The 21,422-nt window shown below is 40.6% G+C and overlaps 1 protein-coding gene across 5 annotated transcripts in view; it reads left to right on the top strand.

Moving 5' to 3' along the window:
* Positions 1-21,422, top strand: part of PHACTR1 (phosphatase and actin regulator 1) — a 430,831-nt gene that overhangs the window by 104,591 nt on the left and 304,818 nt on the right. For 3 of the 5 annotated variants that reach the window (XM_074944866.1, XM_074944871.1, XM_074944867.1), the window contains exon 4: positions 20,823-20,891. The exons of the other annotated variants lie outside the window; for them this stretch is intronic. In XM_074944866.1, the coding sequence (XP_074800967.1) occupies positions 20,823-20,891 (69 nt within the window). The remainder of the gene's footprint in view (positions 1-20,822; positions 20,892-21,422) is intronic. 5 annotated transcript variants of the gene reach the window in all.

The raw sequence follows: 21,422 nt of genomic DNA, 5'->3' as shown, positions 1-21,422 counted from the left end.
TTTCATGCTGTGGATTGTGTTTCAGGTGCTATTGCCACCATATGCAGTACGTACTTTCCCAACTTATTGTTTACACCTCAGCTTGATGATATTAACTGAAGTTTGCACACTTGAAGAGAAATTAAGACTGCCTATTTGGGACAGCATTAAGGCAAGTGTATAGAGTTATGGATGTGCTTGACTCCTGTCCTGAAAAAGGCATGGCTTTAAGCACATGCTTAAGTGCTTTCCTTAACTGGAACCTTTATGAGGTAGGAAATGTTTTTATTTTAGGAAAATATGGATATTTGTAGAATTTGTCCACATCGTCATCTTGCTTGTGGGAGCATAGATCTGAATAATCTTGAGGGTGCTGTTCTTGTTTAGTTGGAGATGTAGCACTCCGATGTGTCACGACTTGAACTTGCAGGAGATGATTTTTGAAAACCATTCCTTGATGATGATGAAGCCAGTTCCTCCAACGGTTCCCGCGCCTGTGGAAGAATTCTATCAGGAGCTCAAGGAAACCCTCGCTCAAAAATCCACATATACGATTGCAATGGGAGATTTCAACGCCAAAGTTGGAAGAAGGGAAAGAAGGTGAAAAGTTCATCGAAAGGTGAAAAGTTCATCGAAAGGTATTGGAAGGTGAATGGAATCCATGAGGAGAGTGACTGGCAACTCTGGTAGAGACAAAAGAAATGTTCATTGGTAACACCTGGTTTAAGAAGAAGGCCAAGAGGAGGTAGACATGGATCACACCCAGTGCGAAGAACAAGAATGAGTGACTATATTCTGATCCATAAGCAACGCATTGTACAAGACATCTCAGTAGTACACCTCTACCCTGATATAATGCGGCCCGATATAACACGAATTCCAATATCACGTGGTAAAGCGGCACTCCGGGGGTGCAGGGCTGCCCGCTCCAGTGGATCAAAGCAAGTTTGATATAACACGGTTTCACATAAAATGCGGAAAGATTTTTTTGGCTCCTGAGGACAGCGTTATATCGGGGTAAAGGTGTACCATCATTTAACACCAGTAGTGACCATTGCTTGCTCAGAGCATGGCTCAACTTCAATGAAAAGGTGGAGAAGAAAGCGCTACAGATGGCAAATCAGAGACAGCGGCCAAAAATATTCAATGAGGCAATCTTGAAAGCAAACCTTTCCAAGGAAGACTGGAGTCTTATAGATAACTGCGATGAGGATTATAAAAACTTCACTGATAAATTGAGGCAATGTATGAAATTAGCCGAGAAAGAAAGACCGAAACAAGCGAAGGGAAGAATCTCGGAGGAAACACAGAATTTGCTAGAGAAGTGGAGGAATATGAAGCAAAATGATGGTGACAAACTTGAGTACTCTCTCCTCTGCAGTTGATGAGAAGAAGACTAAAGGAGTACTTCGAGAAGTACCAAAATGAAAGGCTCTTAAAGACGGCTGGAGATCACAGAAGCCTCAAAAAATGCAAAAGGGAATTGACACTGTACAGATCAAAAATCATGGCGCTGAAGAACAGGGACCGAAAATCAGTAATTGACGGAACAGGGATAGAAGCAGTCTGCAAAGATTTCTACACTGAACTGTTCATGTCTCAGATAAATGTCCCAGTACCAACACTTCAACAGGCCAACAAGCATGTACTCCAAGTCCCTGTCAGCGAAGTTCAACATGCAGTTCACCAAATGAAGGAAGGAAAAGCCCCAGGTAAAGATGGACTGACAATCAAAATAAGAGCTAGAGGCCAAGACCTCTGTGAAACCTTTGCTCAGAGGTTTAGCCATTACTTGGAAATGCAGAAGATACCATCTAGCTGGAAGGAGTCCAACACCATTCTGCTGTACAAGAAGGGCAGTAGCGAAGATCTAAAGAACTATTGTCCAATATGCCTGTTCTCACATGTCTACAAGCTGTTCACGAAAATAATAACAAACTGACTCTCACAGAGTCTGGACGAGTAGCAGCCGAGAGAACAGGCAGACTTTCGAAGGAATTTCAGCACAATGGACCATATTTTCACTATAAACTAGCTATTGGAATGTCTCATTGACTATGAAAAAGAATTTGACAGTGTAGAGATCAGTGCAGTGTTGAAAGCTCTTGCAGAGCAGGGCATCAACACAAAATAAATCAAACTATTAAAGGAAGCAAATTTCTGACTACAATACAGAGATAACTTTATTTAATACCCGCCTTCGCATCCAGTTAAGAAAGGTGTGAAACAAGGAGACACAGTTTCACCAAAACTCTTCACAGCCTGCCTCAAAATGGTAATGAGGTGGATGAATTGAAAGGGTGGAATCAACATAAATGGAAAGCAGTTAAACCATCTCAGATTCGTGGATGATATTGTGTTGATCATCGAAAATACTATCAAACTACAGAAAATGCCTTGAGAACTCAACACAAAAAGCAGGGAAGTTGGACTGAAAACTAACCACTTCAAAATGAAATTTTAAGTGGTCTGATACCTTGCCAAAAACCCAAATAACAATCAAGGGAGAACAAATAGAAGAAGTTGAGCAATATGTCTATTTGGGCCAAAAATTAACATGCGCCACGATCTAGGAAGGTGAACTCTTTTGTGAAGAAAGAAAGCAGGTTGTGTGCACTCAGTTCTATCAAGGATGTCCTCCAAGGAAAAAAACAAGGCAACAAGTGCCAGCCTCTTCAAATCAACAGGATTGCCAGCATGTTGTACAGCAGCGAAATATGGGCACTGATAAAGACGGAGGAGCAGCAACTGTCTGTCATGGAGAGGGTGATGGAAAGAAGAATTCTGGGAATTTCAATCCACAACCAAGTCCCCAATGAAGTGATCAGACAGCCGAGTGGAGTGCAGGATGTCGTTGTTGAAAGCAGATACAGTAAAATGAGATGGGCCGGGCATATAGCAAGGTTCATTGACTATCGATGGACTGCAGCTGTCGCCAAGTGGTACCCACGGGAACTGAAATGACCATTTGGCCAAACTCCAAAGAGATGAGAAGATTTTATCACGAAAAGACATGGCCACGCATGGAGAAGGAAGGCCAGGATACAAGAAGAATGGAAGATGTGTTGTGATCAGTGCAATCTGTACAAGGGCTGAAGGACCGATCAATCAAGGTGATGGATATTTGTTTAATGGTACAACTTTACCCAAAATGGTTGGTGTCTTTTGAGCAATTAAAACATAAGTGCGGTGTACTCAACATCTGTTTCTTCAGAATTTTCACATTAGATAGATGCTGCAGTGCAACATTGAATGAGGGATTATCTGTCAGCGTTCAGTGGGAATACCGGACAGAGTTAATTTCCTGCATTATTGTAGGGATTGCTGAATACGTTTCATATTTTGGATCATTGACTTTCTGCTAAATCCAATTAGTTAATCCTATTTTAAGTGTATGAATTAAAGAATTTCCTGACTCTACAATTTTAATATTAATGACTTTACCAGGTTCATTTCTGGGCTTTTAAATGAAATAGTCTTTCCAGAATCCTGTTCCTATCTGAAAAGAACAGGGCATTTACTTTAGAACTTCTGTGCGGGCTCTTTCTATCAACTCATTTGTATTTTTGTTTGAGGGGTCAGGTGTTTTCTTTCCTATCCATTTTAAATGAAAAACCTCTACTCTTTCTGGCTGAGGAATGCGTATATGACCGTGAGAAGAGGTATGTGACACTGATGGGGAACGAAAATAATCCTGGCAACAGCATGTGACCCAAAGCAGCACATTCCCCCTTTTATAAGACAATCACAAAACTATCCTCCAGCAGCCAACCTACCTGCTTCTAGGAGGTGACTTTAATCACAAATGCTTAAGACACTATGTATAGACAGACCTAAATTTAACATATGCTCTGGAGAGAGAGTGCACTTTTCACCCACCACATCAAATGTACTACAGGCATCTCCAGAGAAAAGCGAACCAAAAGTGATTCAGTAAATAGACCTCAAGTATTTTATTTGATCATGCCCTTTTGATTGCTAGATGGCTCCAGAACTTTGACAAAGCCCCAAAAGTGGAGTTGTTAACAAAGCTTGTTTGTATGAGAAGACTATTGGGTTTTAGATTAATCCAAAGATACTACAATGGCTGTTAGTCATTCCACACACATTATAGGAACAGGACCTATTTAAACTTACATGCAGAAGGTGAGCGATAGCTCATTTTGCAAAGAGAGGAAGAATGTTTGTTTGAATACAAGAACTGAAAGCACATTGATAGGCCCCTGAGTGGTGTGCTGCCCCACTAAAATAATACTAGCTCACGTATTACAATCCAGAGGAAAACTAAACACAAAAAGCACCATCAGTTTTTGAAAGAAAGACTATGCCTGCCAAGGGTTCTCCAGAAACTGTGATCATAAAGGGTAAGAGGATCACTGGAAAAAATGGTAAAAGAGCAAGGAGAGAAAAATCAAGACTTTCACTGTGCAAGTGTAAAGAAGGAAAAGAAACCGCAAACTGAATGAAATTAATGACTCGTTGAAAGAATGCTGTCAACAATTCTATGCTGACTCTCAGAACCATGAAAAAGTCGAGCAGGTCTGAAACAATACATGCACATACTGCAATTAACAGTGCTAGGAAAATAACAAAATCCATTACACCCTCCACACACCCCAAACCTGCCAAAAACAAAAACAAAAACCAGCACACACCCTGGAGAAAATGGACTTCCAGCTGCGTTCTACAAAATAATCACAGAAAATTGGCCCCCGTGCTGTCAGATACCTTAAATATGCCATGAATCAAGGTCACCTACAGTGTCATTGCTTATGAAAAATGCTATAATAGCATCCAACTTTTAAAAAGCAGGAGACCCTGAACAATAGGCAAATTAGAGGATTGCTGAGCTGTGACTTTAAGATTCTAACCAAGGCTGATAGTGTGCTGGAGTGGAGTCTGGGGGGCTCTTGGGAGCCCCTTGTTAAAATGCTGTCTGGAAACTAAAGGGAGGATGGTGTGCTCTGATGGAGTTTATTCTCCTGTCTGGAGACTGCTAAATTATCCTGGACAGAGATGACAGCCCTGAAATTCATAGAAATACTTCTGGAGAGCAACCTTTGTCTTTGCAAAGGACCAGCATGTTCCAAAAGGCAAGGTGTTTTCAAAATATTCCCAGGTAAGGAGACCTCCCGACTCCTCTGACATCGTGACTGTGATATGCAAATGGCAGTCTAAATATATTCAGCACATTTATTATTAATTTATTATGTAATATGTGCATTACAGTCAGGACTTTGGGCTCAACCCAGATCAGCACCCCATAGGGCTAGCTGAGTACAAACACGTAATAGGAGACTGCCACCTGCCCTCTTCCCCTCCAAGAGCTTACATTCTGTGAGGCCCATATTTTGTTTGCCAAATGGGTTAGCCACCATCCTGGGTCTTGCTCTTTGTCTCTGCAGTATGTATGCTCACAGGGTTTATCTTGGATAAAGGGGAAAATTTTTGTGGGTGACCCTTGTCAAAATATTCATAGCCCATCACTGGCTAAGCTCTCTGGCCTTTTTACAACACACTATAAACGAGGTGGGTTTATATGAAGGAAAGCCTTTTTTTGTCTTTTTTTTTTTTTAAGAAAGTACTTGCAAATTACTAAATAGATTAGATTATCATTGGCATTACACCTGTATTGCTTTGAATTTGTCTCCTTTGCTAAGCAGGGAACATCTTTCATTTATCTTGCTGTACGCTACTACCCAGACAGAATGTGGCCTGGAAAAGGAATGTATAGAATTGATTAAAATGTACAGTTTTCCCACCTCTGAAACAGTTATTGTTCAACAGTAACCCTTTATGCTGAAGAGGAACAGTCTAGTCTTCCCCTTAGCCCCAGAAGATTGTGTGCTAGCTATAGAACCTCTGGTACAATACTGAAACAAAAGCAGATCTACGGAAAATGTCTACTGGGATGAAACAATATAAACTCAGCATGTATCTCGGCAGGTTTGTGCAAGATAGACAATGTTAACAAATGATGGAAAGGAGACCTGACAGGTGGAAATGTCATTTCTGAATGCCCCATCAAAATAAGCCTCTCTGGAACCTGTACCCACAATGCCTAAGTAAGATGTTTGTTAGACATACCCATATCTGCAACCTTGAAGTTGGTTTGCTAGGTTGCAAATTCCCAGCACAATACAAACTGCCAAGCAAAGGAAATGAACTTACCCACACAGCAGGTGGGTAAATAGCAAAGAGCTGGAAAGGCTTGTGATATAGTAGACCGATACAGACACTTGATATAATTAGAGACTGTGGGCTTGACTATGTCTCGCTTACTCATTTGACGCTGGTGTCACTGCACTGACTTCTTTTGGAGTTCAGTGTTGCCCAACTCATGATTTTATCATGTGTCTAGTGATAGTTGGAGTTTTTCTAAAAGGACCAGTTCCTGCATTTGAGAGTCTCAGCTTTCATTTAAAAAAAAATGTTTCTAGTCCTAGTGGCTGCTGAGACAGGGTTGAAATCATGCACTCTAAAGGCTCAATCTAAAATGTGGCATAAAATTCATAAGATTTTAAATAATCTCCTGAGTTTCAGACTGGGATTTGCAGTACAGGGAGTTACTCCAGATTAATGCCGGTGTAACTCAGCATAGAATCAAGCCCTCTTGGTCAAACTCTGCTTGCAGTTAGGCTGGTGTAAATCCAAAGTAGTAGTTGTATTTATTATTTCTATTGCAATAGCACCTAGGAGCTCCAGTGATGGAGCAGGCGCCCACTGTTCGGCACTGTACAAATACATAAAAAGACAGTTCGTGCCCAGAAGAGCTTACAGTCAGAGTAACTCCATTGACTTATGTGTGCCATTGGTTTCTCTGGGTTTACACTGATGTAATTGAGAGCAGACTTTGGTCTTCTAGCTAAAGCACTGGACTTGGAAAAATTTAATATCAAAAGCAGAAATGGAGTATTGGCTTTGTACAATACCTAGAATAATGGGGTCCTGGTCTGGGACTGGGGCCCGTAGCTGCTACGATAATACAAATAATAAATATTAATGAAAGGAATAAATAAGATTACATGTAAAACAAGAAATCAATGACTAAAGGCCTGAAAAAATTACTGGAAAGCTGGTTATAACAAATACTTCATATAAGGTTTGTTCAGTGTTGGAATCTTCAATATGAAGCCCTCTTTGTTGAAACAATAAAAATGACATTCCCTCTTTTTGAATTTAAATACCTCTCTGCTTCTAGGAAAATCTGCCTCTCTGTTTTATTAGCAGTCGGTCCCGAATTAAATCAGCCTTCTCATAATTGGAATGTACAGAAAAATTATTCATGAGGTTATAAGACTAGAGGGTGCAATTTGTATCGGAGTTTTATTAAAGTACCATCACATTTCTTCTCCAGTCTGATGATGCCTGGGCAGCTGCATCAGACATTGTGACCAAAACAGTTAATATCAGCACTCAGCTAGATTGTGTGGGGTGCTTGTGAGTGCTGCTTTTTGTAATCAGGAACTTTAAAACCAGCAGAATCAAAAGGAAAGGATTTATTCCCTTTTTGCCTCACAGCTGGTCAGAGTGTGGTGACAGAGTTACAGGGTATAGTTACATATTGTTTTGCTCTTAAGGCAATGTAGTCTATGTTGCCTTTTCAATTGAACAGCTTTTAAAATATTATATAAATCAAACAAAAGTAAACAGACTATTTTTTTTTTTGAACATTAAAAAAAAAAGTTTCAAAGTAGGAAAGAATTCATGATTTTGTTTCATTCCTAAAAATTTTCCCAGTGGAGAATGTCCTCAGAGCTCTCCTAAACTAGCTATTGCTTTTGGCACTCAGCATGACCAGCCCTTCAGATGCTCACGGGTGAGAACATATGAAATGCCATTGTACATCTGCTCAGTCAATCCATTGTTTTTCCATAAATAAACTAACAGTTTTAAGATCTCTCATATTTGCTGCAAGAAGGGAAGAAAATCCCAGCATGTATTGGGTAAACACGTTAGCATGGCATGAGATTTTGTTCTAACAGTCTGAGGATGCTATAGTTCATAACCCACAGCAATAAGACGGTAAGTCATATTTTTTAGTGTGCCTCTGAACAGCCCAAGGCACTCTCTTCACTTGACATGTATTACACTAAAATTTGAAGAATATACTGAGCCAGCAGGTGCTAAAGCCCAACCCTACAGGCTACTGGGTATATAAAGTGATGGCTTTCCAAGAATAAACACAGACAGTAACAGTTAAATGTGTGCACAAGTGTGTATATGGCAGAGAGATGTATCTTATAAGTCAGTTTCATTAATAAGAAATTGGTATGCCCATTTTCCAATAGCTATCTATTTTACCTGTTATGTTTATAAGCCATTAGTAGATTGGGATTGATTTTTTTTTTTAATACACAGATTAGGCCTGGCATTGTCCTAAAGAAGGAAATAAATGATCTGTATATGTAAATTAATGTTATTGCCAGCTATAAATCATATTTAGGCTGGGCATGCAGGCAAACATAGTACAGCGTTCCACCACTGATTACTTAATCTCTGTGACCAGGACAGGGGGACTTTGTGGTGAACCTGAGCCCTGGTGATCAATGGATTTGATTCTGTTCTATCTAGCAAAAAGAAAAGGAGGACTTGTGGCACCTTAGAGACTAACAAATTTATTTGAGCATAAGCTTTCGTGAGCTACAGCTCACTTCATTGCATGCATTCAGTGGAAAATACAGTGGGGAGATTTATATACACAGAGAATGTGAAACAATGGATGTTACCATACACACGGTAACGAGAGTCATCAGGTAAGGTGAGCTAGTACCAGCAAAGGGGGGGGGGGGGAGAACCTTTTGTAGTGATAATCAAGGTGGGCAATTTCCAGCAGTTGACAAAAATGTCTGAGGAACAGTGGGGGGTGGGGGAGAATAAACATGGGGAAATAGTATTACTTTGTGTAATGACCCATCCACTCCCAGTCTTTATTCAAGCCTAAGTTAATTGTATCCAGTTTGCAAATTAATTCCAATTCAGCAGTCTCTCATTGGAGTCTGTTTTTCAAGTTTTTTTGTTGAAGAATTGCCACTTTTAGGTCTGTAATCGAGTGACCAGAGAGATTGAAGTGTTCTCCGACTGGTTTTTGAATGTTAGAATTCTTGACGTCTGATTTGTGTCCATTTATTCTTTTACGTAGACACACAAACTTCCTCATGGCTGGACTTCACAAAACTAGTCAAGCCATTTACAACACACACTTTGCTTCTCTACAAAAGAAAAAGGACACTAAACTATCTAAACTACTACATGCCACAAGGGGCCACAACAGTGGTTCCCTTAACCCACCCAGCAATATTGTTAATCTATCCAAATACAGACTAACATGGCTGCTACTCTAAAACCTGTTCGTTCTAGGTTATTCTTTCAGACATTTAAAACAAAACAAAAAAGTAAAAAGCATTAAATTATGGCTCCATGACATCATCTTCATTAGGCCACTGTTTACTGTTTTTAGGTAGCTACTTTGGCACTGATCCAGAATTCAGAATCCACATTCTAGGATGGTGATGATGACACATAGTTAGTCTCTTCTCACCCCCTGCCCTTCATCAACACATTTGTCATTAGTGACATGACAATGTAAAATGATCATTTGATCTGAGTGAAGGAGTGCTGCTGCTGCTGCTGTGGGATGTGAATTTTTGTTTCTTTATGACCCTGCTAAAGACAAAGAGCCACATCAGCATAGCTCCACTGGGCTTGATCTACCCAAGATGAAGATCTGGCCCAAAGGATCCCCAGCCAGCAAGATGAGACTTTTCTAAAGATACTTATCCCTTTTTAAATTTATTTTTGAATATTTTAAAACTACCAATATAGAGACTAAAATGAATAGTAGACATCACTCCAGATTCTCCCTTAACAACAACTGAATAATAAGTGGTTACAATGGGTCCACATAACAAGCCCCGGAAACAGTAATGAACAGAATGAAGACATGACAAGACAGTATGTACTGGATGATGGTTACTGAAGAGAGGCCATGGAAGTAAGGAGTTGCCGTAGTGCCTAGGATACTTTAAAGTAATTTCTTTTAGAGTGGCAGATGCTTTTGTATACCTCAGATGGCTTTGTTTTGCATTTCCTATTTGTGAAGATGAGTGCATATCAATTCATCAATTTGGGTTGAATTTCTTAACAATAAGCTCTGCATACTGCATCAAATGTTTCTTTGTATTTGCTGGCAAAGTTTAGTTCTGATTCTACTGAAGCTCAAGTCAGCAAAGTGGGATCATGTTAGCTTACTGAATCTTATGACTGCATTTCAGGTGTGAACCCAGAGCTAAAAGAACTGTTTCACGGCTAATGGCACTTAACTGCATCTCTCACAAATTCAATTGTTTTTGCTCATCTTCAAACTTTTTCCTGGCGTGAAAAGCTTGTTATTGCCAACATTTTTTTAATAGCTCTGGTAGATTTGCTCAGGGCATTGTATTAACTGGGATTCAAGAGTTTGATTGACACCCTAGTGAGAATAAGCTGTGCCACAAATGATGAGCTTGAGACATAGCTGGCTATAATGGACCTTCTTTGTGAAGTACAAAAACAAGCATTCTGCTGCTCTAATGAAGTAATCACCAAAAGAAATAAAGATGTATCCCTCCATAGGTGGAGTAGTGTAAGAAAATATGATGGTGCTTTGGTAATGGAAAAGGGCATCTGCTTTTGTGCATTGTGCCTGTGTCTTTTAAAAGCTTTTTAAAAGATCAACATGAGCAATCAAGTGGCATGGAGATGTATTGAGAATGAAATACCCCTAGCCTGGTTCCAGTCATGGATGACCCAGCAGCATCAGGGAGCTAGTATTTTGGAAAGCAGGAGGATGGCAGGGAGCAGCAACATCCTCAGCTGGTGTAAATAGGTCCAGTTCCATGGAAGGCAAGAGGGCTGAGCCACTTTATACCAAGTGAGGATCTGGCCCAAAAGTTCCAAAATTAAGTCATGAAGTTACTTAATCATTATGCAGGTCTTGCTACAAAATATGTTCCCTGATCTGTCCAAAACTCTGATTTCTACCTTCCCACCAACCCACCCCAGTAAAGTTGTCTTCCAGGGCAAAGTACACTCCAATTCATTTTCCAGTGGTTGAAGAAGTAGGTGCCCTTGATGATGGGTTTATTTCCCTATGCCACTTTTGACCAAGATTTTGCTAACTCACTTGGAGCTCTGTACAAGACAATCATTCATCTGCATTTGATGTCCAGTCTGAATAGCTGGGTTGTTCCATGGGCAATGAGTAATCCATCTTTTCCAAGTAAGGATGAATAGGCAGCTTATAAAATTCACTTGCCCCTTTCTCTCTCCTTCCACTATACATCTGATCATGCCATCTAAACCCCAATCAATAACATTTTGAAACTTTTTTCCTCATTTTTTCTCTCCAAAAATGGGGAGACTGCAACATTAAAACCAGTGTCAGCCTGATTTTTAGTTGTGCATGTACAACTGTGTACCTACTTTATGTGCACACCGCTGCATAAAAGTACAGAGATCACTGCCCATCTGGGTGTGCACAATCATTAGTACAATCACAGAATAGGTTCCATTGTGGTCATGCAATTACACACACACACACACACACACACACACATATAATAGTGGTTTTGAAAAATCAGGCTAGTTTTTTCCACAATAACAATGAAAAAGTCACATCCGGACTCAGTCCCGGAGTCATTCCAGGCTGATGTGGTTTAAAAGAGTTGATATTGGAGGTACCCGAAAAATCAGGATCATAACTAGAAATACAAGTTCAGTTGCAAGTAGCATTGAAACAGTATGAACCTTCTTGACAAGTATAATTATCCAGTGCATTACAGTGGCAAAGTCTTATTTCCATTCTTTCCTCTAGCAGACAAGGCAGGTTGTGTGTCTTGCCACAGGAAAGGGGGTTGGTTCATTATCACCACTTCATCTGTCAAGCATTCCAGCAGTGCTTGCACACTTCGGTTTCATTAAAGTTGCCTGCAGGGATTATGTACAGTACATTCTGGAAAGCAGAGGTTCAGTGGCTTGTTGGTTTCAGAGGGAGATTTTCAAAGGTATACATAGAATCATAGAATATCAGGGTTGGAAGGGACCTCAGGAGGTCATCTAGTCCAACCCCCTGCTCAAAGCAGGACCAATCCCCAATTAAATCATCCCAGCCAGGGCTTTGTCAAGCCTGACCTTAAAAACTTCTAAGGAAGGAGATTCTACCACCTCCCTAGGTAACGCACTTATCCTTATTGAACCTCATCAGGTTTCTTTTGGCCCAATCCTCCAATTTGTCTAGGTCCCTCTGTATCCTATCTCTGCCCTCCAGCGTATCTACCACTCCTCCCAGTTTAGTATCATCCTCAAATTTGCTGAGAGTGCAATCCACACCATCCTCCAGATCATTTATGAAGATATTGAACAAAACCGGCCCCAGGACCGACCCCTGGGGCACTCCACTTGACACCGGCTGCCAACTAGACATGGAGCCATTGATCACTACCCGTTGAGCCCGACAATCTAGCCAACTTTCTACCCACCTTATAGTACATTCATCCAGCCCATACTTCTTTAACTTGCTGACAAGAATACTGTGGGAGACTGTGTCAAAAGCTTTGCTAAAGTCAAGAAACAATACATCCACTGCTTTCCCTTCATCCACAGAATCAGTAATCTCATCATAAAAGGCAATTAGATTAGTCAGGCATGACCTTCCCTTGGTGAATCCATGCTGACTGTTCCTGATCACTTTACTCTCGTGTAAGTGCTTCAGGATTGATTCCTTGAGGACCTGCTCCATGATTTTTCCGGGGACTGAGGTGAGGCTGACCGGCCTGTAGTTCCCAGGATCCTCCTTCTTCCCTTTTTTAAAGATTGGCACTACATTAGCCTTTTTCCAGTCATCTGGGACTTCCCCCGTTCGCCATGAGTTTTCAAAGATAATGGCCACTGGCTCTGCAATCACATCCGCCAATTCCTTTAGCACTCTCGGATGCAACTCGTCCGGCCCCATGGACTTGTGCACGTCCAGCTTTTCTAAATAGTGCCTAACCACCTCTTTCTCCACAGAGGGCTGGCCATCTACTCCCCATGTTGCGATGCCCAGCGCAGCAGTCTGGGAGCTGTCCTTGTTAGTGAAGACAGAGGCAAAAAAAGCATTGAGCACATTAGCTTTTTCCACATCCTCTGTCACTAGGTTGCCTCCCTCATTCAGTAAGGGGCCCACACTTTCCTTGGCTTTCTTCTTGTTGCCAACATACCTGAAGAAACCCTTCTTGTTACTCTTGACATCTCTTGCTAGCTGCAGCTCCAGGTGCGATTTGGCCCTCCTGATTTCATTCCTACATGCCTGAGCAATATTTTTATACTCTTCCCTGGTCATATGTCCAACCTTCCACTTCTTGTAATCTTCTTTTTTATGTTTAAGATCCGCTAGGATTTCACCATTAAGCCAAGCTGGCCGCCTGCCATATTTACTATTCTTTCGACTCATCGGGATGGTTTGTCCCTGTAACCTCAACAGGGATTCCTTGAAATACAGCCAGCTCTCCTGGACTCCTTTCCTCTTCATGTTAGTCCCCCAGGGGATCTTACCCATCTGCTCCCTGAGGGAGTCAGTCTGCTTTCCTGAAGTGCAGGGTCCGTATCCTGCTGTTTACCTTTCTTCCCTGTGTCAGGATCCTGAACTCGACCATCTCATGGTCACTGCCTCCCAGATTCCCATCCACTTTTGCTTCCCCCACTAATTCTTCCCTGTTTGTGAGCAGGAGGTCAAGAAAAGCTCCCCCCCTAGTTGGCTCGTCTAGCACTTGCACCAGGAAATTGTCCCCTACGCTTTCCAAAAACTTCCTGGATTGTCTATGCACCGCTGTATTGCTCTCCCAGCAAATATCAGGAAAATTAAAGTCACCCATGAGAACCAGGGCGTGCGATCTAGTAGCTTCTGCGAGTTGCCGGAAGAAAGCCTCATCCACCTCATCCCCCTGATCCGGTGGTCTATAGCAGACTCCCACCACTACATCACTCTTGTTGCTCACACTTCTAAACTTAATCCAGAGACACTCAGGTTTTTCTGCAGTTTCGTACCGGAGCTCTGAGCACTCATACTGCTCCCTTACATACAGTGCTACTCCCCCACCTTTTCTGCCCTGCCTGTCCTTCCTGAACAGTTTATAAACATCCATGACAGTACTCCAGTCATGTGAGTTATCCCACCAAGTCTCTGTTATTCCAATCACGTCATAATTCCCTGACATCACCAGGACCTCCAGTTCTCCCTGCTTGTTTCCAAGGCTTCGTGCATTCGTATATAAGCACTTGAGAGAACCTGCTGATCGCCCCTCATTCTCAGTATGAGGCAGGAGCCCTCCCCTCACAGACGTTCCTGCCTGTGCTTCCTCCCGGTATCCCGTTTTCCCACTTACCTCAGGGCTTTGGTCTCCTTCCCCCGGTGAACCTAGTTTAAAGCCCTCCTTATTAGGTTAGCCAGCCTGCTCGCAAAGATGCTCTTCCCTCTCTTCGTAAGATGGAGCGTGTCTCTGCCCAGCACTCCTCCTTCATGGAACACCATCCCATGGTCAAAGAATCCAAAGCCTTCTCTCCGACACCACCTGCGTAGCCATTCGTTGACTTCCATGATTCGACGGTCCCTGCCCTGGCCTTTTCCTTCCACGGGGAGGATGGACGAGAACACCACTTGCGCCTCAAACTCCTTTATCCTTCTTCCCAGAGCCACGTAGTCCGCAGTGATCCGCTCAAGGTCATTCTTGGCAGTATCATTGGTGCCCACGTGGAGAAGCAGGAAGGGGTAGCGATCCGAGGGCTTGATGAGAGGTAGGGGTGGAACTTCCACTGACTTTCAGTGGGAGGTGGGCACCTAACTGCCCTTTGTGTTTTTGTAAATCTAGGGACCAGATGTCCCAATTTTATAGGGACAGTCCCAATTTTTGGGTCTTTTTCTTATATAGGCTCCTATTACCCCCCACCCTGTCCCGATTTTTCACATTTGCTGTCTGGTCACCCTATGTAAATCCCCCAGCAACCCGTAGAGGCCAAATCAGAACTTCTTTATCCGAACATGATTTGTGATTATTTATTGGAACTTGCATCAGAAACTTCCTGTAACCTCAGTGCTGGTGGACAGAATAGATTCTGAATCTGCAGTAGGTATAAAAATGTCAAAGATGAAGCTGCCCAATTGCCTTTAAAAATTGAAACGATATTACTTTAAATAATTGTCAGAGAAAATGTGGTGATACTTTGTGATTATGATCTATTGTTATTAGCTATTCATATTTTATTTTCTTGATAATCCACTGCAACTTTTAAGCTGATGTTTCTTTTAAAATAGCTTCAAGGGAGAAGAAGTATATGTTCAGTCACAGTGGTTTGATTTAAATCACCAATTTTAATAATGACATAAATCAGTAAGCAAGAAACCTTGATTTAAATAATTGATTTTAAACTTGGTTTGTATTTGTACTTTAGCTATTTTCCTAAAGAAAGTTTAATTCTCATTGGTTGCTATAACCATTTAAAATGTGTCAGCTTGCAACTAAATACAGTCTTTAAATTTTGTACTTCTTTTTGCTAACCAGGATACACTATATCTATAGATGTTTATTTAAGCAATTACATAGCTTAGCATATTTATTCAGATCCTTAATTGCTACAGTATTATGTTAGAAAATGGTGAATGACACATTTTCTGTTTACTAAATGAAGATAATTTAGTGGTGATTAAAGTTTTTGGATGAAAATTGGAATTCATTAAAAATGCACAAAAGTAGCCTTTTAAAATTGTTGATTAGTTACTGTGGCAAATTGCCAGCACTACTATAATGGGTCTCACGCTTTCTCTTCTTGGGGGGGAGGGGTTCAGAGCACTGTTTATTGCCCCTGAACTGAGGTATTAACTGCCCCACTAGTGTCCTAGAGGAGGGGAGTGGAGAGGGAGGGACCCGGGCCTGTCCTCTACTCCGGGTCCCAGCCCAGGGGCCCTAGAGATAGCAGTAAACCACTAGAACTAGCGGTTTCTTCCCCTGGGCTACTTCCCTCTCCTGCCCTTCAGCTTATGGGGCTTCCTGCCTTCCCTCTGCACAAACCAGGTGTCCCTTTACCTAGGGTCTTGGTCTTCTTAGCCCACCGCCGCACTTCTCCAAACTCCTCTCTGCTCCAACACCAATCCACTCTGCTTCAACTCCTCCTCTTGTCTGATTGAAGCAGGGGATTATCATGTGACTGGCTTCAGGTGCTTTAATTAATTTATAGCAAAATTTCTTCCCTCTACAGGGAATAAGGCTCCCTTCTAACACTCTCCTGCTGCCCTCTGGCCATGCTGTATCACATTACATAAAACTACCTTAAATTTCAGGATATGTGAGGGGGGGAAAGGATGTTAATCAAAACATGCTTTGCATTTAAAACTAACTGAATCATTAAACAAAGGAAGCATTACCTGTAGTTAGTGGATTGTTTCTGGTTGCTATGGTCATGAGATGCCTATCTTCATCTTTAGGTGCCTAAATACCTTTGAAGATCTGGTCCCATGTCCATCTAGTATTTAGAAATAGTAGATCTCATCTTCTCCCACATTATTTTTATTCCTAGATTGGAAAATAAATACATGTTTTCCTGCTTTTTCAACTCCCAATTGGTTTCTCAACATGGGATGAATTAGTCTTGGATTGCAATAAAGAAGTGCACATTTCTAATTACCAATGACTGAGTTAAAATCAAATAGTATATTTTTTAAATCTTGCTATGAAGCATCTGGTGCTGGCAAGTGTTGGAGACAATATACTGGACAAGATGAACCTTCAGTCTGATCCATTCTGGCAATTGCTATGTTCCTGTCATCAGTACAGATTTCTTTCTCCCCCATGTGTGCATGCGCGCACACATGTATACACACACTTTTCATTTAAACATTAATAAAGTCAGAAATTCTTTCAACTAAAGCCTAAAGTTATTGGTTAATATTTTTAATAGTGCAATATTAACAACTCTATATTAATTTATCCACTTGTTCTTCATGTCTGCACTATTTTAAACCATTAGGATTTTGGTGCATATAAATGTCAGTGTTGATAAAATATGTAACATTTTAATTATTTTGGCCCATAATTGTAACATAAAATATGAAATGTTTCTGGCATTAAGACTCAGATTTAGTAAAAATAAGATAATCTCTCAAGCTTCATCCACATACCAAACTCCACTCACTTGTGATGTCACAATAGACTTTTTTCTGCAAACCTTTGTAATAGGTCATCCTTTTCTTTGCAAGTTATGATCATTGGTGAAATCAGGTTCTTTGCAGAGAAGGTAGGCTCTGCTGGTTTATCCAGGATTCTTGATTATAGCAACCGTTGTCTCCCAATGGCCTGTGATTCACAGGTTGTATGTAATAAGGCTATATCTGGTTTTATACATACCCAGAGATCCACCACTTGTGGTTCTGACCCATAAGCATCTTGATTGCTTATGGCACCTGTGGTTGCAGCCATGCAATTAATGATAGCATGATCATTGCCTCACTTAATGAAGGGAGGTTGCTAGCCGTTCTCAATAAAATAATCATTATTTATCTTACGTATTATTGTGTTAAACTAGTTAAATTATGGTAAACAAACCAGATTTGGCCCAGTCATCCCCTCAGACTTAAATAGGAATTCCACACACATGCATTTCAGATGACAATTGGACCAATACAGCCAGATGTTTAGCTAGTGGAAATCAGCATTGACTTCAATGTAGTTCCACTGATTTACACCAACTGAGTGTCTATCCATTGTTTCTGTATTTGTACAACTACTGCACATATAATTTCTCGGCAAACAACTTAACTTCCTGAGCTCCAAGTAGTATGTCAATTGCTCAGAGCAGGCTACCACAAATATTAATTTTGCTGTTGTCAGACTGTAGAGAGTGTAAAATCAACAACATGGGTAAATGTCATGTTTGACAGTAATATTTAAATGATCTCCCCACTTCCTCTTTAATATGAAACCTGATGGTAGCTGTTTAACTGTTCTAGGAATTGTGCCCAGAAGGACTCATTATGTGAGTAAAGGACTTTTAAAATACAAAAGCACTAAACATCTATTTTCCTGAATAAAATTCTGGAAAGAGGAACATTGCAGAGAAGCAAACTCAATCTTGACTTCAAATAAAACTTTGTGATGAGTACACAGCTACACTGCAGCATTTCAGCATGTTTTTATCTCTTCAGCCGATCTGCACCATATTGTATTTTACTAATGCTTTCTCCTTTCTGCTTGATTGTATTGCTATGCTGTGATCTTGAACCTTAGGTGGAGAGTTGATGAGTTTGTGGAGAGGTCCTGGATGTACGTCTCATCTGCTCTGGGATCACCCTATATAATGAGGGTATTTAGCTGTAGAGTGAATAGACAGGGGAAACAACAGAATGAGACATTGCTAACCTAGTGAATCAGGATTACAAACATATGTCAAATGTTCAGTGATTGTTTTCTTAAAAACTGTGACATACTGTATTCTATATCCTGGTGAAGAGGGTTTTCAAAGCTTTTAAAGATGGAGGCTGTAGCGGTACAATATACCAGATGAAATACCTGATTTTGTTTCATTTCTTTTTCTCATTGCAAGAGTGTGTAATCAGATCTGTGTTTATTGCACTGAAAAGGATTAGAAGAATCCAGCTATCTATTTCTAAAACAATGAGGAGAAACTTTGAGGTTAATTATTCCATTTATGTATATCAGGGAAGGCAGGTAGTATTATTGGGGGCAAGGGAGGATACAAGAAACCCATGACCTCTTGCTTCTGAAATCTATACAGACTTTTGCATTGACTTGAGTGTCCTGCCCCTTTCCAGGGATACCATAACATGACATTGTTGCATATGTGATCTTTATAAGACTAAAGCAGCACAGAGCTTTTAAACTACATTTTAAGAAGATGTTGATGTCAAATCAAGGGTCAGACAGACCATTTGGATAGCATCATAATTAATTTGGATCATTAGGACTTTAATTCTTCAGTATTCTCCAAATCCTTTACCTGAAATGCAAATATTTCCCTTCTTTATATCCCCCTGATCTCAGACTTTTTACCATTTGTAATTTATGGGGTACCTGAATCTCACCTCAGCAGTAGAGGCAGGAAGCTGGTAGAGACTAACTCTTCACTGCAGAGTTAACTCAAACTCTTACTCAGGTGTTGTCCCTAACCCACATTCTGCCAACACATACAAACTGTCTCACCCAAGTTCATTGGAGCTAGGTAGAAGATGTACTAGCACTTGGGTGCCACTTTAACTCAGGCTGGTAATCTATCCCCTTTCTAATAAGGATGTAAGATAAGAGAACTGCAGAAGTTGCACAACAGGTCAAATTCATTTCTGGCATAACTCTAGTTCGTGGAGATCTACCAGAAATGAATTCTCATTGCCTCCGTGTAAAAGTACTGATTGTTGGACAGTGGCTGACAAAGCCTGCCATCCTGGCTTTTTCTTACTGACTTCAAGTAAAGCTACCGTGGCAAATACTAATGAGGCAGCCTCCTGTCTAATCCTATTGTCCATATAAATACTTGGTTAGCTATATAATGGAAGGACAATGAAAAACAAAAAGAAATGAGAGGGAAGGAGCAAATTAGCTGGCTGAATGATCATTATCATTATTAGTCAAAATTACAGCTCTTCGGGATCCAATCTCCTATTTGCAAGGAGTACCAAACAAATGATGATGATACATTAGATTAGATGTCATGGGGGTCGGGGGGAAGGGTGGGTCATTAAAGGTAGGTTGAAAAACAATTTGATATATTACACTAATAATTAAAGGACATTAATTAATTAGGCTTGATTCTATAATGGGTCTCAGTGTGGGTGCAGGGCTGTGTCCATACAGAGCTCCTGGCAGGATCACGGTCTTAGTAACTAACAATAGTAAAATGTGTATTTAAATGAGAATTAACTGTCACAGGCCTGTTCAGTTGGAATTTTTTATTTTCTGTACAGCAATCTCTCCTATTAACTATAAGATTTAATAAGGCACAATATTACCCTATTCATTCTTATATATGTAACCCACACAGCTCCTGGTGTGGTGTTCAGTGCCCATCTAAGTGGCACTGAGACCACTTAGAGAGAAAGGTTAATGAGTCTGCTTTAACAGCCGTGTGGCTTTTAACTCATGCAGTCGGGGCTCATGCACTAAGCTCCACAGATCCCAGGTTTGATTCCGCCCACCGATGACCAGGGTCTGTCGGTGTTGCATATAATTATAATGTTGTTGTGTAATATGTTAAATTCTACTATACAACAAGGATAGAATTTTAGCAAATGATAGCCCAGAAAAATGTAATCTTGTTTCCTTCATGTTAGCACTGTAAACTGAAAACATTGTTCATCTCGGAGCTGCCTCTGGTTTGTCTATGACTTTCTGCTAGTGGTATGCTCCATAATGAACACAATAGTCCTGGTACAGTCTCAAAGGAGTCATACACAAAGGAACTATCACCCCTCCACTCTGTGCAGGAGGTGCCTTTACAGGCCAAAATCACATTGGCCTTTTTTGCTCCCCACTGTCAACCCTGGTCTCCTTTTGGATTACTGCTTTCCAGGTTTCTCCCAAGGTGCGTTGGGTTATTTTTACCCAGGTATATTACATTAAATTGCATTTTTCCATCATGAATTACATTGAGTCATTTCCTACCCATATTTCTAACTGCTGTGTAATTTTGCAGAATTTCTCTGTCCTCACTGATATTTGCAACAACTTCCAGTTTAATGCCATCCGCAAATTGAATTAATGTGTTGTTTGCTCCACCTTCCAGACCATTAACAAAGATGATAAAAATATTTCCTGTGATTTCAGAGAGATCATATGAAGCAGAGATGGGAAACGACCTTCTAAGTTATCTGCTCCATTCCCCTTTCAATGAAGGTGCGTTCCATTCATTATATCGTTTGTATTGCCTGCAGCATGATACAACTAATTGACGTCAAAAATCTTGTACTGTGTGGTTTGTCCAGCCAATCAGCTTTCATTTGTGGTAGGCTTTAACTCATTGTAGGACTCAGGAAAGAGACACATGCTTCTATTACATTGATAAACTGTGTGGGATTCAGTGCTGTGAAAAAGTCTTCCTCATTCTTAAAAGGAAACAGAAATTTATTTACACATTGTAAAATAGAAAAAAATAGACTTCATAGTGTCTTTGTCTCTGGACACAAATGCCCAGGTACCATGATGGATAGGGAATTTGATATAGGGTTATGTATGTTTGTTTGTTTTTCAGTTTCAAATAAGGGCTTATTCATTCTTCTAGGCATTTTACGATCTTGAAACAATATCAAAATAATTTAACAATATCTACAATATAATCGAGTTGAATGCATACATTATGCAGGCTTGCCCACCTCCTCAAAAACCTAACAAGCCTTGTCCAACATGTATTCTTCAAACCACTCCCCT

The sequence above is a fragment of the Natator depressus genome, chromosome 2 (assembly GCF_965152275.1).
Source record: "Natator depressus isolate rNatDep1 chromosome 2, rNatDep2.hap1, whole genome shotgun sequence".
In the NCBI taxonomy this organism is placed as follows: Eukaryota; Metazoa; Chordata; order Testudines; family Cheloniidae; genus Natator; species Natator depressus.
This window is presented reverse-complemented; position numbering and strand designations above follow the sequence as displayed.